This window comes from Eleginops maclovinus, chromosome 9 (assembly GCF_036324505.1).
Source record: "Eleginops maclovinus isolate JMC-PN-2008 ecotype Puerto Natales chromosome 9, JC_Emac_rtc_rv5, whole genome shotgun sequence".
In the NCBI taxonomy this organism is placed as follows: Eukaryota; Metazoa; Chordata; class Actinopteri; order Perciformes; family Eleginopidae; genus Eleginops; species Eleginops maclovinus.
This window is the reverse complement of record NC_086357.1, coordinates 24809746-24827457: the sequence shown is the minus strand read 5'-3', so window position 1 is coordinate 24827457 and position 17712 is coordinate 24809746. Positions and strand designations below refer to the sequence as shown.

Genomic DNA, 17712 nt, shown 5'->3' with positions numbered 1-17712 from the left:
GCTGGGTGTAAAATGCAAATGCAATGCTATAAATTAACCAACGCTAATCTAAAGGCGGCTAATGTTCAGCGTGATGACATTTAGTAGTCTGTTAAGACTCGTAAAAGATCCTGACATTCACCAGTGGAGGATTTACTGACAAAGATCATCTGGCACAGATCTCGTTAACTTGTGTTAACCACAGAGCATGTGCTAATGCATCTATCCAAAACACATTCAAAGAGCTGTTGACGTTTAGACGGGCAAACAGGATGTGTTGAAATGTTGACTCATTCCCGGGTTTAGGACTCACTCCTGCACCTCTCCATATTGGAAGAGGGAGGTGCAGCTGTATGTAGATTTAGATTTGGTAAGGAGTGGACTTCTAATGAGCTCAACCTGCACCCTTGTTATGATAAGTGGAGGTGAATGGGGAGGAGGAGGGCCGCAGGGATAACGCCTGAAATGACAGCTGACAGGAGGAGAATGGAGGACAGATTCAAAGTTTGACAGCAGCGCAATGATTGGCTCTTTGAGATCATGGCAAAATGTTGGTGTAATCAGCTTATTAGAAACAGCTGGAGGAGTGTGAGAGGAATAGGAACAAATAAAGGTAAAAGGTAGTCTCCCTCCTGATTGAACTTGCGCTGAGCTTCGTATGTCCAAGTTTATTGTCATTTTGTTTGACTTTGACCTTCTGACCTGCTGTGGAAATGAAAGGATCACTGCACGGACAACATACTGTATGTTTTCAGCTGGAGAAGAATTCTTCACTTTCCTGTTTTCCTTGTTTTCTCTGGAGCTTTGTAAACCTTAAAGTCTTGTTTCACATTCCACTGTTTGCAACTTGTGACAGATCATGAGGCGAGCGCTGTTCTGTCGAGTTACCCAGACTTCTCAAATCTGCTGAATGTTTGAGGTGGCGGAGTTCTTCTGCGTTCTTGTTTATCGCTTTTTCTGTTTTGCCTGCAGTATTTAGATGTGTTTACAGGATTCGAGAACACAGGTGTATGCTATAACCTCGCCACATGCTAACACAACATCTCTAAAAACATAAACCTCATAAAAATGTGTTTAAAGGCAAAGTTCAAAATACATATTTTCCTTCTTACTCGATTTTTATCAATTTAGATTGTTTTGTCGCGGAAAGAAGCGTGTGTCTACTTGTGGACGAGAGGCTCGTTCTTACTCGTTGTTGGGTGGAGTTCAATTGAAAGAAAATATTTCCCACATGAAACTGCTTCAAATAATCTCTGTGGATCAACTCGAGTTACCGGGTCAAAAGCCAAGAAGCCAAGTGCAATCTAGTTCCCTTATATTCAAGAACTGGCTATTTAAAGGGGCCCTATTATGCTTTTTGGGGTTTTCCATTACCTGTAGTGTGTTCGGTTTTGGTAAATGGTCTGCGAAGGCTAAAATCCCAAAGATCCTCCAGAGGGAGTTTCTCTTCCACTCACTCCCCCCTCCCTGCCTGAAACACCTTCATTGAACTCCTTTGTTTACTTCCTAAAGATAGTGACATCACTATGTAACACTCACACTTCTATTGGCTAGCGCTTTAACACATTGTACGTGACAGGCTAAGGGGCGGGACATCTCTAAGCAGTTGACCAATCCCAACAGAGCCCGCCAGCTAACCAATCAGAGCAGACTTGGCTCTGGTTCCAGACAGAGGGTGAAAAGAGGTGCTGCAGCACAGGCAGGATGAGAAACATAAAGAGCTTTTTGAACATTAAAGCATGGAGACACAGAAGTAGAGCCTCAATGGTGCATTCCTCAATGCTAATGACTCACTGTTAAGCTGATTTTAGAGAAATGGATAACAGGGATTGGGTTTCCCGGGGCGATGCAGTGTAAATATTAATAGGGCAGGCCTCCTGTTGTTCAGAGGGGTTACACCATGTGTGTACATCGTGTGGTTTGAGGACTTCTTTTCACTAAGAGACTTTTAATGCTTACTTGGCTTTTTTTAAATCTGATACACTTACATGTTCCACTCTGTATCTCTCGTGCAAGGCCAATCTCTATTTGTGTTTGACGCTTTTGTTCTAACAAATCACAACGTGTTCCCCTTTATCAAAATGTTTCCACCGTCCAAACACAACAGGAGATGTTTCTCTCTGCTGACACCTTGAAGGCAGCTGTAGAGCATACAATGTCAACGAGAGGGGAAAAAAACTCATGAATGATGGTCTCACCGATTGTATGGTGTGTTTCACAGTTGTGGCATGAAAGCTAAAGGGAACGCTCTAATTATCCGGCACCAGAGTGGGTTTTAGCTTTATTGCCCATTCAGAATCCATTAGACGAGTAAAAATTTGATTTGCTGGGCTTGACAAAGTGAGAGAAAGAAAGACTCCTCAGTGGGAGTCCAGGCTTTTACGAGCATCCTACTCAAGACACCACAAGGTCATAAAAGAGCCTTGAATGTGTGAGGAAGGCAGTGTTTCAACCCTCTATTCAAGGGTGACATGAAGAGGTTGTGTTATACACTCACGCCGGCTGTTTAACAAGGAAACCAATTGATGGGTGAATTGCGTGTGAGTAAATGTTTGTAGACTTTTGGGTGTTTATATCTGACGTACACAGATAGTGTCACTTGTTTGTATCCCTGTTCAATTTTATCGCGCCTTTATGAACACTTCAATCGCTTTCCAGTAAGTAACCAGCTCCTGGGAAAACTCAAACTCAACTTGCCAAGACTGGCACATCACAGATAATCCTTACAGATCATCAGATTGAGGAGAAACCCCCAAATAACTGTTCATTTAGTTTTTATTTGGACATGCATAAGTAGTTTTACAAATGATAAAGCAGATAAAATCACATCTGTGGCCTCGCTTTGAGACACTTTTTCACAAGTTAGCCAAAAAACGTCCTGTTTTCCTGTCTTCTTGGCAGTTAGATAAGGGTAATGTGGGTGAAGCAGGTGCCAGGATTTGACAAGGAGGAAGAAAAAAACATGTCTGTTGTTAAATTTTGATTAAACTGTCCACCATGAATTGCACAACATTACATGTGCAATGCTAAAATCTACTGAGGTATAAAAATCGTAGCTTTAAGAATAAAAAGGAATGACATTATTCCCTGGAACATGGCAACAGTGGAAAGGTTTACACAATAAAAAAGGGCGAAAGAAGGAACCAAAAACTGATTTAAACGAATGATTGATCTTTTCATTCTTTGTGAGTGCTATTCAGCATAAGCATTGCATGTTATCTCTGCTGTACGATGAAAATAGGGACATTGGGATAAAGTACTCATCTTTAGGATTGATATTATTTGTTGGGTGCATTTGAAAAGGCTTGGTTTATATTTGATTAGTGGTTTGAAATGGCAGACCGCATTTATAAAGTGCATATTTATTTTATTTTATATTGTGTAAGTAGAATTTCAATTATGTTACACCTCGCTTGTTTTTCTTTTGCAGAGCCTCGTCTCCTTTATCAAACCCCCTGAAGTAATCTTAGTGAGCTGGTAATGTAGCTCACTCTGCCAAAACTAACAGAGGGCTGGATGTAAGGGAGGGTGAACTCATGATAGGAGTACAAAGCATTCTCCGAAACGTTGCATTTTAACTCACGTGAAACTGAAGTCCGTCTGCGTATGCTAAACCCCGAGATGGCACCTTGACGCAGCATGAGGTTATCTTTACCTGACATTGAGATATGTCACAAGTGTGTGAATACACCTACAATATGTTTGCATGTACTGTATGTGCAGAGGGGAAAGCTTGACACACACACACACACACACACACACACACACACACACACACACACACACACACACACACACACACACACACACACACACACACACACACACACACACACACACACACACACACACACACACACACACACACACACACACACACACACACACACACACACACACACACACACACACTAATGTTAATGTGCAACAAAAGAGAACCAGACTGAGAACTTCATATGCAAATGAAATCAGTCCCATATGTCCAGATACAATAAATAAGGATAGAGGTAAACTGACATGGACATAGGATATAGATATGGTAAGGTACGTTCATTTATACAACACATTTCAGACACATAAGCAAATGAAAGTGCTTTCGAATACAAAAAAAATGGAACGGAATACTTAATCATTCATAAAAAAGAGAGACAACGATCAGAAATCCACATTGGAAATATTACAGACTAAAGGTATTCAAGATGTTGATAATATATAAAACATCTCTATGTGACCTCAGTAGTAGCAGTGATGAACACAAACATTTGAAGTAAAATAATCTCCTTTTTTCAGAACTGCAACTCGGGGAGGGATCAGGTAAACTTCATCAGGTAAAGAGGGTGAAAGCAAGAGCAATGAGGAAGGAAGTAAGGTAGGTAAGGAGAGGATAACCAAATTAAAAGAAAAGTCTTTACTCCAGAACATCTGCTGCTGTGTTCCCTGTGAGTCTGGATGTAAGAGCACACAGAGTCCTGACATTGATATGCATTCATACAGAACACACACATGCATATTTGTGTGTAGTACATCGAGTTTCCCCCCCCTCACAGTATCATGCCGGTACGTCGCATTACATAAGGGCGTTTGCTGCACATGTGTGTTGATGGATTTGTCTGCGTGTTATGGGAGGAATGCGGCAGACCAGCAGCCTGAATGAGTCCTATGTTTCAGACACAGAGGCAGCTGGTCATGCTGCTGTGAAGGGAGACGCTGAGCATGCTGCAGAGACACCAGACGAGTCAGACCAGACTTTCTCAACTCACTGATGTCCCAAGATTTCATCACAGTTGGATTTCATCTGCTGCGGGACATGCCAGAGGAGCCTGTAGGAGCTGAGAGGAGGTGGATATCATCTTTTTTAATGACTTAAATTATATTGCAACCTAATGTTTTCTGAAAATAAAATATATAGCTGCTTCCTTCTCCTGGAAGTCTCTCCCCCAACACATCTGTCCATGTTCAAATCATAGTTAAAATCACACCTTTCCACAACAGCTTTTAATGCTACTTAACTTACTATGAAAAGATCTGCTTCTGAACTGGAGTTTTAAGACCTTCCTCCTCCAGGTGCACCTCGTCTGAACCTCGTTACAGCAACACAGCACAACTGGGTAGAGGAACTAAAGGAAAAAAGAAACAGGGAGCACATACAGTCGTTAAACATCAAAGATCATTTTCGGGGTCAGAAAGAGAACATTTTGTGAGCATCCCTTAACTCATGACTCTGCAGATCTCGGACTCTGATTACCCATCTTGGCTCGGTGCTTTGCCTTTGCTCTTTTTCCATCAGTCTGGCAGCTCCATGTCTTTGGCAAGGAGAAGAGTTTGCATCACTCCTCTAACTGAACTAATCAAAGGAATAGACACAGCCGGCAGGAAAAGCACAAGGGCACCAGGTGAACCGAATCAGTAATCAAACAGTTAAAGTGTTAATCCAAAATGTATTGTATTGTTTAATCATATGTAAGAAAAACATGATGGCTGTTATTCGACTAATTTCCCCAGGGTTCAAAGTATTCTGATTCTGATCATCTTGAAAGGATATTGTGTTGCTAGAAACAGGGCAGACTGGCTTCATATCTGCCTCCCTTTCTGGCTCTGATGCTCTGCAGGCCTTCTTCTCCTCCCTGCTGTTGCTCCAAACTCCATCTCTGTGGAAGCACAACACGGATATTGTCTCAGCTTTGTTTTCCCTCAGCTGTCCGAGGAAGCTCCTGGTGGACCCACCTATGGTGCTCTCAGGTCTGGTGCCCTGCAGACTAACATATGAGAGGAGCTTTCTGCACATGAGCGCAACACAAACATCACGACCCTGCCTGCAGCGTCTCAATTTCCTCTGATTCAGAGACGTGAATTGATGGAGGTGATGACACTCTGCACGGGATGTTGCTGAAAACCTGCTGAGTGGCACGATGTGAATGTGTGATGTTAGTCTGTTTCAGGAGGCAGTTTGGGCGCCAGCACCTGCTGTCATCACCTCACCCCACATACCTGCACTCATCACACAACAGCAATAGATTTGGTACAGATGAACCCCGTCATTACTTCTCTTCTTGATGTACTATTTGAAGCTGCAAGAATTAAGCTTGAAAGGCTGACAAATGGAGGACACCTCAGTGGAAAGACAGAAAAAATAAACACGCATTCCTCAAAGCCAGGAGGAATCTGGGTGACACAGCACGGGGGTGACGCTGAGGATCAGTTGTGCGTGTGTTTGGATATTTGCATTCCTGTTGCCTTGACCTCACTGTAGGTGCTTGAACCTACATATACCTGACTTAGTGTGTGTGTCATGCTGACCTTCCCTTGTGCTCTTCCTCTCAGGGGCTGCAGAGTCATGGTGATTTAAGCTGTTCTAGATCTGGAGGATTATTTGCAGCACATGTCATGATGTTATCCCCGACACCCTCAACTCACGTTCTCTATGCCCGCATCTTCTGTCTCCAGGCATTTTTCACTTGTTTAGTGTTGTGAAGGGCAAGCATTATGTAAAACTCCCCTTTTCGGAGCCTGTGCATGCACATTCAGGTATCTGGATTGACTTCCAACCCACAATGTGTGAAATAAATGTGAAGTTTTAGAGAAAGCTGCCTTTTAGTGCTGCTCAAAAGTGATTTCCTCTTCTATTTCACATGCATTTTCTTAAAAATATACTCAAGTACCAAAAGTAAGGTTTAAATGAATGTTTTCTTTGCAGTTGTTCAAGGCGAGTCTTTAATCTATGAGTTATTTATAATTAGTTTCTATATTTGTATTAATAAAGGAAAAGTAAGGACAATATTTAGTACAGTACTTGAGTAAATGTACTTTATTACTTGCATCCCCGCCACTGCATTTAGTGTATGCATACAGTGACTGGACCATGAGTCCTCTTGATTAGTGTTCCTATATTTCAGCTGAAATATTAAATCAAATCCACTTATGGAATCTGTTCTGGCTTCTATTCATTGTTAGATAACACCCTCTAGTGGACACAAAGTGGAAGGACAGAAGAAAAATGGGGAGGATTTGAGAGGATTTTCATTCATGAGCTCTATTTCCACATGAAACAGCAAGATTGGGTTGAAAGAGATGTTGTTGATATGGCAAACAAACACATACTTACATCTGCCGCATGCATCTGTGAGGTACTGTGGAGACCTGAAGACCCCTGTACCTGTGTTGCCAGACAATCTATAACATGTAACTGCCTTTACTTTAAGTCTAGGGGACAACAGAAGTACACTTTGGGAGTAAGAAGGCTTCAAAAGCTGAATGTGAAAATAAGAGAAATGTATTCTATGAACATACTGTATTCAATTAATATTACAGAAACAGAAGCATGAAAAGGTGTCAGGGTCTCGAAGGCCAAGCTTCTCATCTAAACACAGAACGAGAGGAAACAGGAGAGGCTCAACAAACAGCAGATAACCACTACAAGGCTTCCTTAGTTATAAACACTACACATATATAGATAGATAGCAGAGCTGTTGTGAGGCGCTATCACGAACACTGAGTTTCACCAGCAGCTGGAAGCTCATACGCAACATTACAAAACAGAAAGAGAGGCAGAAGATGCTTGATAAAAGTTTATGTACTGACAAAAACAGGTGAGGAACAACAGTGAACATCACAGCATGCTATTGGTTCAAGGTTTATTCACAGCTTTGGATGCAGCTGTAGGTAAAGTGAATATATAAAATGCAGAAGCATTCAACTATGGAAAAAAAGAGTACAGTTTAATACAAAAACATCCAATGGTTTACAGCCTGCAGTTGAGTACTTCCCTGGTAGTGTACAAACACGAGTCATCATCATCATCATGATGCATCACCTGCAGTGTGCCGAAGGAGGAAAGTATTTGTGGGAATAAAGGAACTATATTTGCAGAAAAGGAACTTGGGTCCAATAATAGATAAGAAACAAGGAAGTTTGAGTATATCTGGGAGTCATCGCTAAGCCCACACTGACAGTCGCTGTACTCATACTCTGAGGGCGAGGTCCAGAGGTCACAGGGACATCCTGCAGTCAGGATCAATCTCTGTTGTAACCAATCACCCGAGAAATATTCTGCAAGGAGAGTTTTATGCAACACTCATGTGACATTTTCCTCCAGGCCCCCCACTGGGTTTTCTGTTGCAGCCACTACCTTACAACCTACTTTCTTCAGACCAGGTTGGAGGTCTACGAGTCATCCGAGATACCTCTCACCTGAATGGACCTACAAGTTGGGTGACTCTCAAATTTGGATAGCAACAGGGTGCTTTCATTATTATATTCAAGTGAACATGAGACTCCCTCTTATGTGGATTCAATCTTACTATCAGTCAGCAACAATTGTCCTCAATTTCAAAACTATTGATTGACTCACAAGTCATTGCTACTCTGCCCATCAGCTCAATAAGTTAAGCAGTACATCTATAATCTGTTTTTAGAGCCATGCATACTCTGAAGAGTCAGGGATGATTTAAGAAGCAACACTCCATAAAGATGACAAATCTTTTATTGATGAGCCAATTTTACCCTGTGAATTTGTACACTCGACACCAGCAGCTGGCTTTAAAATGAACCCAACAGACACAACTGAACAGAATGCTTTCATCCCAAAAACATATTTCCGTTACAGAAAAAGTAGGATGTGACGTCGTCCGTTACATTTTGTAACAGATCTTAAATCAATAGTGATAATCATCCAACAGTCACACAAACCAAACACTATAAACAAAACCAATTTGAAAACATCGTACTTCAAAAACATTTTATTCCACCAAACGCGTTTCAAAATGAATGACGACCCTCAAGCTATGAAAAAATTAATTGCGACATAGGCTCATCCAATGGAAATCTTGCCACAGACATAAACTGGGAAACGGCGAGGTCCAGTAATCTTGAGGTAAATAAAACATCTCGAGTTCAGGACAACCTGCTTATACAGCACGCAGACAGTGTTACACACACACACTTTAGGTTTTGCTAGATGATAAATACAAGGCAGGCGGGAAATACATCACAAAAAAGAAGAGGAAGCGGTCTCCACAAAAAGGGATTGGAATCGTGTCATAAAAAGATTTCCAGACCACTTTTTTTATTGAAATGTACAAAACAAGAGCGTCGCACTTTTTTTTTTACATCAATAGCGTCGTCCGAAAGCCCCCCCCTGCAGCCCGCCGCCCTGCAACAGCTGGTTCTGTCTGTTCAGAGCGCCGGACAGAGACTGAGACGTCCCCGTGTTCATGTAGCTGCCGCGGCTGCTGGAGTAAAACACATAGAAAGGACACAATTATCGACACTGTGCCAGGAGTGGAACGTAATGAAGTACATTTACAAAGTAATTTAAGTCCTAAAAAGGATGACAAAATATAGAAATCCAGCTGATGTTCTTTGCTCACCTTGCCATTCCTCCGCGTGCTATGTGGCTCTGGCCTGGGATGGCCCCGTCTCTACCTGGAACAAAACAACGCCGCCATTTAGTCACAATAGCATCTTGACATTTTGCACCCTTTTTCTTCAGCCTACTAAACAGATACTGTTATTCCCACTGTACAAGTACACGGAAATATGGCTTGCCTTATCACGAGAACAATCAGGATCTAATATTCAAGGAATACAGAAACCTCTGCCATGGAGAAGTGACGCTTTAACTAAAACCAACCTTTGAAACCACTGCATTTGTTATATCGCTACTGTGTTGCTTGTTTGTTCAGTTATGATGAATGTGGTCAAAGAGGCAATACAATTGAGGAAAGCCTCTGAGTTTTCTTCATATTGTCTACATGTTCATCCTTTATCAGATCCTAGTAGTTCATTCTTCATACACGCACAGAAAAGCTAAAGTAAGCATACTTTGCCACGTCCTGTCTCCATCCACCTTCCGGCTAGAGTCCCAGTCTCGCCCGCCGTCTCTAAAGACAAAAAGCGTGTTATGACATTGTTGACAGTGGACATTTTCAACCGAAGCCATTGGCAGCCAAGTGTAGCGCTTACCTGGGGTTGACGCGTTTGTCGTAACCTCCGCTCCAGGAGTCTCGGCCTTCTCTGCCATGTCTGTCTGAGAAATGCTGAAAAAAAGAGACGAGATATGAGGCGGTTAATATTCATTCCTTAATCCTGATCAGCTGCAACACACTTACTGCAAATCCACAAGCAAAATAAATATTAGTAATAAGTAAAATAAGAAATCCGAATATGTGTTTCGGAGATTCTACAATTGTGAACGAAGAAACCAAGGAAGGACACTTATTTTGATGTTTGGGGATCACTATTTAAAAACAGATGTGGACAAGCATGAGATGTAATGAGTGTAGTAGTGAAAAGTCACGTGTTAGGGAAGTAGAGAGCATACGACTATTTAAATAAGACTTGGACTATACGGCTTGAGTTGTGCAGAGTGTAGGGAACATCTTGGGGTTAAAGTATTCCTTCAACTGTCAAGTGCACGAGTTTCCTCTGAGCTTTAGAGAGAGACGGGGGTCGACACCTCTTACCTGACTATCTCTGTCTGCGGTGCTCCTCGGGTTGTCCCTCCTGTCCATTATCGTGTCGTCCTGGTAACGGCCCCGGTCTCTGTGGTCAAAGTCCTGATAGCGATCCTGCCGGCCGAAGTCTGAGCGGCTGTAACGGTCATCCAGAGCCATGCGCTTATCGGCCCAGTCATCTTTCCTGAAACAGGAGCAGACAAACGTTTATTATCCCGCTACTTATTTTAACAGTGATAGAATACTTATGGACTGAGATTGCGTTGGATTCATAATGAAGGGATTGAGGCTGTTTGCATTCATTGACCTTTTGTGGTTTTACTCTGCAGCTGCACAATGTTTTTTGATACGTATATAGCCTTTAAGAATTATTGTGCATCCATTGAGAAAGCAATGAAATCCATGCATCTATCCTCCTGTTAAGCCCCATCTGGCACTGCTTACCTGCCATCGATGTCATAGGGTCTCTTCAGGGAGCGGCGGTTCTGTTCGTAGCGCAGCTGCTCCTGCTGTCGCCGCAGCTCGTCGCGCTCCCTCATGATCCTCTCCTGCTCGCGCCGCCTCTCGTACTCGATGCGAAGCCTCTCCCGCTCCAAGAACTGACGCTCCATACGTTCCGCGTCCAGGCGCTGCTTCTCAACCTGAGAGTCAAAGCGTTCATTGCGATTACCAACCTGAACGTAAGGCTGATGATGAGTAACTCGACAATTGATATGTGAACAGCAAGATGATGTATCGGTAATCTGACGGTACCTCCAGATAGTCTCTCTTCCGGAGCAAGTGTTTCCTCTCCTCTTTCTCTCGGAAAAGACGGATCCTCTCGCGCTCACGGTCTGGACGGTTGTCACGGTCCCGATCGCTGAAAGAAGACGTCTAATATTAATCTCTAGCAATACATGCATGTTTTGGAGTATATAGAAGACACATTTGTCATTTAGAATATATCCAAAAAGAGGATTTGACTTTTCCTGCAGGTTTTGCTCACTTTTCTTTTTAAAAGGTTGTCAAACTACGGTCAAAATGAAGTGGTGCAAATGTTTCCCAGCTCTGGACAACTTCACTCTCCAAGTACGACATTTCTTCAAAGGATCTTATAAGTTAATAATGTGAAAAGGATCCTTACGTTCTGCGTCTCTCCACCTCTCTGATCTCCCTCTCTCGCTGTCTCTGTCTCTCCCTCTCTCTCTGCTCCTTGATCTGGTCGAACGACAGGATTTCTTTCGTCTCCTTACTCAGCGACTTGCGGTCCCGACTCTTTGAGCTCTGCAGAAAGACGAGTGGAAACGGTACGTACGAGAAAAATACAATTAAGGAAAAGAGTTTTTTTAACATGTCAAAATGAAATCCAGCCTGCAGATCTGAATGACGCGTCGTGTGCCACTGTGTGAGGAAGTGTTTACTTACTCGTTCTTTGCTCTTGGTTTTGACGCTGATGACAGGTTCTCCTTTGGATTTGTCCATAACTACAGTTCTCTCGTTTCGCCCTGTGACAGAAAACATCATTGATATTCAGAATGCATGTTTTTAGCGGTGCTTTTCTGCATTTACTTGCAAAGTTAAAGCCAGAAACATTATAGAATTCGTACCTTTGCCATCTTCTCCTTGTCCCTCAGCTTTGTCGTCCTTCCCTTCAGTTCTACAGAAAATAGGAACGTGTGAGCTTCATCAGTGCTGTAGCAACTAACATTTTTATTTCTATCCCCCAATAAAGTTAATAGCTTTTTCACAGTCTGGGCTTCTTAATGCCGTGGTTGTTGGTTACCACCGGCTAAAAATGTTTGCACATGTGATATTAAAAAGCACACAGGACCAAAATACCAGGACAGCAGGGGGGAATATTTGGTTATAGAGTATACTTGAACATGCAGCATCTTTTATGCAGTCTTACTTTGAGTCAGAGGAGTGTCTCCTGTCACCGCCAGACTTCTTGGGGTCGTTCTTGTCTGCTGGCTTCTTCCCCGCAGGCTCATTTTTAGCCTAAAACATTCAAACAGTAACAAGATGAATGAACGGATTCAATTACACACTAATCGTATCACATTTCATGCAATCAAACTGAACAATAACACCTCTTGAGTAGGCAACTTTAACAGGTCATTTGAGTCAACAACTATTGGAGATCAAATGAATCCAGTGTCTTGCTCTTGACACTGACCCGCTCCACAGAGATCATCCTGCCGTGCAGCTCAGTCCTGTGAAGGTGATCGATGCACTTTGAGGCCTCCTCTGTGGAAGACATGGTGACAAAACCATAGCAGCGAGCCCCGGGACTCTTAGCGTTTGTCACCACCTTAGCTCCAACAACCTGCAGGCAATGGGAAGCAAAGTAAATATGAAATGCTCAAATTTCAGATGGAATAAAAGTGATCTGTAAGTGGGTAATGTAAGGACTAGTCTGCATGGACTTACCTTGCCATATTTGCTGAAGAGACTCTTCAGATCAGTCGCTCTAGTAGTCGAAGAAAGGCCGCTGACCCACAGATTCCTGCTACTGCTAGCTGCAGCACTTCCAGCGGCTACAGATATACAACAAATAAATGAGCATGTATCCATTGAATTTAAAAAGAGCAGAACAGGAAAACAAACTCTTGATTTTAAGGCTGCAAATCTAATTAATTACGGGGTTTTTTCTACGATGGGTATAAAAACATTGACGGGTAAATCAGTTATTTAAAGTGCCATCAAAATATCATGATCTTAATATAAACCAGACCTTATTCTTGTTATTCATTTTGGCCATAGCAGTGCAGCCTTACCTGTTTCATCTTTTGACTCAGTCTTGGCATCTTTCTCCTCAGCGCTAGAGGCAAAGAAAAAAAGCAATGAGCCGACAGCGGTGAGGATCCCCGCCACCTCTCCTCAAACAGACGTATAAACTGGTGTTTTATGGTGTAATACAAACTGACAGTGATCAGCCCATCATGTACCATAGAGCAGGGATTTAACAGTGGGTAAATGGATTTGGCAATCCCAATACATTACTTGTTAATGGGTAATTGAGTCAGATCGGTGAGTGTAAAGAATGACAAATGAAAACGCACAAATGCACGGAACGTTTTTTTTTTACCTCCAAAAAGAGCAATCCAATTTTTGCTAGCACAAAGGAGCCAATGCAACAGAGATAGCCATTTTGGTTTCTAGTAGACATAAAGCAACAAACCTCTTTTTCGGATCATCGCCCTCTACAGAAGAGGACTCTTTCACTGTGGACGCTGAATCCGCGGCAGCTTTCTCTTCTGTCTTCTCATCCTCCTCACCCTCCTTAGCCCCCATTTCTGTATCAACAGTTTCACCCACAGTGCCCTGTTCGCTATCACTAACAGCCTGCGAGCTTTTGTTTTCAGTGTCAAATGTCTCTTCTGGGGCTTTCTGCGTGTCCCCAACCTCTATGGCATCCGTCTCGACAACATCCCGGACGGTCTCCACATCTCCAGAGGCGGCCTGCTCGGACTTGGCTCCGGTGTCGGACACATTGTCTTCCCCTCCGGCGGTGGCAGCTTGCTCTTCTTCGGGGATCGTCTCGGGGCTCTGGTGCTGATCTTCGTTAAGTGGCTCAGATAAACAAGACCCGGCTACTTTGTCATTTTCTACGGATTTAACAGGAATAGAATGGCACAGAGTTTAATCACTTCTGAAACACAGCAATTGTTAACGAGGAACTGGCAAGGCCTGGATTAGGAACGTCATGACCACTGGCCTGTGCCTTAGAAACTATGTATTAAAACGATGGAGCAGACCCTAACGAGAGACTGGAAGGGAACCCAAAAGGCTGGAGGACAACTGAGCAACTGGTGCGACTCATTTTTCACCACAGTGTTCACCTGATCCAAAGCAGACAAAGAGTTCAGTGCTGAAGAGAGCCACAAGATCAGCAGTGCGGCAGCAGAGTCTCGCTGCAGTCCCATCTTCTTTCAACCTTTGACGTTCCAAGTGTCTATTCGTGATGAACACAACTTTAGCTCAAGTCCAGCAAGTTCATATCCGGCTGATTTCTGAGTCAATGTCTTTAAAAAGTTGTTGATGAGTCTTGATAGATCTTCTGTGTCTTGTTCTTCATGTGGCAAACCTAGAAACACTGCTGTCACACCTCCCTGACCATGTTTAATTGCTGTCAATGTGCATCAAGTTTTTAACCACAGTTCATTTTTGTAGTGCAAGAACAAAACTGGCATCTTAAATAAATGTTTACCAGTGAATTCATAAGTTATGGTTAACCACATCTCAACACAAAGCCAGCAATTCCCTTTGGGCTTCCAGTCTCTCCCCCTAACAAAACAAAGTGTTTGCATTCCAAGCTCCACACTGTAAAAAGATGCCTCCACATTTCCTACAGTACCTGTTACTTCTTTCACGTCATCTGCATCCGGATCCTCTGCCTGCAAGAAGAGAATGATGTTTTAATTAATGTGACAGTTTGTGAAATGTGGTTCATCATACATTCACAAGCTTTACATACAGGAAGATATTTGTGAGGGAACATACCATAGTGACTGATGAGCTAGACAGTAATTCCTCCTTCTCCTCCAACAACTCGGACACCTCCATCTGTGGAAAAAGAAACAAAAGCGGTCAGTTAGACAAATAAAGTATCGGAATTAATTAAGTTTCTCGTATGTTTTCTCACCTCTGGGTCTTTTGCTTCATCTTCTGACTCCAAGATCTTGTTTTCATTTTCGTCCTTCAACAGAGCGTCTTCGTCACAGGGTGGAATCCCGGTTTCATCCTCATCGTCCTCGGCTGGTATCCCGCTGTCATTCTCCGTGTCATCCAGAACGTTCATGTCGAGGATGTCCATTTCCTGCATGTTCTCATGATCATCCTGACGCTCCTCCTGAAAAAGAAAACAAGAAATTTGCTGAAGACTCAATATCCAGAATATGAAGTCCAACTCTGCAAAGCATCCCGATTACAGAAATGATTGAACATGTGAAAATAGGTTCAGCAAACTCACATTGTTGGAGTCTTCCTCCATAGTGCTCTCTTCCGGTTCATCGTTCTCTGGCCTTGCATCTGCAGAAAACAGGATTTTGTTTAGTCCAAGTGCTCATTTAGATGTCTCACAGGTATCAAAGAAAACCACTATGTTCGGTTGGTCATAAATGTGCAAATTCATCTCTACAATTTGCACAGTTGGTACACCTTACACCATAATGAATTCCAATACCAACTGCAGCTTTCTAAATTACTATGGCCTTTATAGAACAGCTCTCTTACTCAAACTTAATTACACTTAATAGAACTAATTAAAATGAGTACGCATTTGTTGCAGACAATGCTCCCTTAAGCACTTCTCTGACCTGCCCTAGGAAAACAAAGACCGTACATTTATTGTAAATAGAAAAGGAAAACAGTGAAACAGGTCACTAAGTATAATCATTTTATTCTGGCATGGCAACTACTCATTACATGTTCTTCCAACTCTTCCCAAGGAAGCCACAAAAGCCTTTGGGAAACTACTTTTAGCCACTATGACACAATAATATGGAAAACTCTGCCTATTAAAAGCTAGACTTGCTGACTCAGTGGACAGTTTCAATGGGAATTCAAAACGTCTCTTTATAAATAGCTTATATTTGACTAGGGGCATTTTTCTCCCTTCCCTCTTGTGTATGTGTTTTTCCAAACTACCACAAGACTGAGTGTGCAAAGGCAGAGCAGACCCAAAAAGCCTAAGATAACAACAAATTGTTCTGCATCTGGTCCATTATATTTGTAGTTGACCTCTATACAAGATAAAATAAACAAAAATATGTCTAAAACTGTAACAGTACAAGGTAAAATGAAAGAGGTTTACATATAAACAATGTATAGTTGTGGATATGTTCATTTGAAAGTGCAATTCCAAAGGTACATTATGGTGCAATTCACAAGTACACAGTGATATACTTGACATTCTGTTTTTAAAAAATGTAAACACCTCCTTATATATATTTATTTGTATTAGCACAGTTGGAGTGAGATCAATATTGGATAACCAAGATGATTGCTGTAAACGCTTCCCTGCTGTGAACATGATTAAGAACGTGCCTGCAATACCACAAGACTGTGCATCATGTGACACTAGCAGAAATGACTTTCCAGTATAATTTCATTTAAACAGAAACTAGTAAAGGCAGGTAATGATTCAGATTGTATGTTACAGTAGTAGCTGGTGAAATGGTGTCCAACATGCAAACCTTACCTTTGGAGGACCGTTTCACGTTAGGAGTAGCTTTCTTAGGGGTTGACTCTGGAGCTAGAATAATCTCATCAGGGTTTCCACCCTCCTCCTCGATTGCCTGGATATGGAAAAAACAACACTTTAATAGACTGTACAATTTAGAAGGAGTTTAAAGTAACACAAACATGGCCAAATGTGTAAAAATAAGGTACACAAAAAACAGTTAATTAGCTGTGTAGTGCAAAGGTTGTTTGGTTGTTTTGAACAATAATTCTAATACATCAGAAAAAAGCACTTAATCAGTATGCACTACAATAATTAAAAACTGAAGTCTTTAAATAGAGAAAACACAACAATTAAAAAAAGTAAAAAACACAAGTACTCATTAAGGTGGTTATACTTTTGCACAATTTAATTATTTATTTATATAATTTCATGTCTTTAACAGCAGCAATGAATACTGGGGGAAACTGTAATAAACTGTACAACATTGCAAGGAGTTAAAAGTTATACAAACATGGTCAAATGTGTAAAAAGGTACACAAATAAGAGCAGTTAATCAGCTATTGGCGAAAATGCTAGCTAACAGTTTATGCTAACTAGCACACCGTTCAGGTCAATGGGCCGGTGAAGCTAACCTAGCTCAAGCTAAGATTGAAAGGGAACATTCACGAAACAATGAAGTGGAGCCATGTGTGTATTTGTAGAATTTTGTTCCCAGTTGTTTAACAGGTGAGGAGTTAGCATACCTTTTTCAGCCGCTCGGACAGAACGCTTTTGACACCCGTGGTGTCCAGGTTTCGTTTCTTCAGCTCGGCCTTTAGATCGATCACCCGCAGATCCGACAGTCTGCGGACCTCTGCGCCTTCCGTTAGAGTCACGTCTGCGGATGGGTCAGCCATCGTTTCGTCCGTGAAAATATCTCTCTCAAGGTTTAAATAATCCCTTTTCAGATACACTTTATTTACTGGCGCTACAGTACGAATGGAAGCAACTTGCTTGCAAAACCACTGCAAAATGGAGGACGTGGGGTGCTAGTTGATTACAGCGCATGCGCACTGCAGTTATAGTGCAGCGCTCAGCAGAAGAAATCATACATGTGGTTTCAGAAGAGGGAAACAA

General features: G+C 42.1%; 1 protein-coding gene and 1 long non-coding RNA gene across 5 annotated transcripts; one reads left to right on the top strand and one right to left on the bottom strand.

The window, feature by feature from the left end:
• Positions 1 to 5068: 5068 nt before the first annotated feature.
• Positions 5069 to 6458, top strand: LOC134870244 (uncharacterized). Its single transcript, XR_010166525.1, has 3 exons — positions 5069 to 5372; positions 5589 to 5839; positions 6301 to 6458. It is a non-coding gene; the product is annotated as an uncharacterized LOC134870244 (long non-coding RNA).
• A 1982-nt stretch (positions 6459 to 8440) lies between these two features.
• Positions 8441 to 17642, bottom strand: safb (scaffold attachment factor B). 4 transcript variants are annotated; one of them, XM_063891838.1, is made up of 21 exons: positions 17340 to 17642; positions 16612 to 16708; positions 15382 to 15440; positions 15055 to 15261; positions 14913 to 14975; positions 14767 to 14806; positions 13591 to 14017; positions 13187 to 13230; positions 12840 to 12946; positions 12586 to 12735; positions 12319 to 12407; positions 12017 to 12066; positions 11835 to 11914; positions 11554 to 11693; positions 11184 to 11289; positions 10875 to 11104; positions 10440 to 10614; positions 9940 to 10013; positions 9799 to 9857; positions 9345 to 9399; positions 8441 to 9206 (listed from the first exon to the last, which is right to left on the bottom strand). In XM_063891838.1, exons 1-21 carry the CDS (start codon positions 17490 to 17492, stop codon positions 9086 to 9088), a joined length of 2526 nt encoding a protein of 841 aa, XP_063747908.1. In that variant the 5' UTR covers positions 17493 to 17642; the 3' UTR covers positions 8441 to 9085. The 4 variants fall into 4 exon arrangements, with proteins under 4 accessions (XP_063747908.1, XP_063747909.1, XP_063747910.1 ...); XM_063891839.1 differs by having other exon boundaries at positions 8441 to 9203; XM_063891840.1 differs by having other exon boundaries at positions 10875 to 11071; positions 17340 to 17640.
• Between the last annotated feature and the right edge of the window lie 70 nt (positions 17643 to 17712).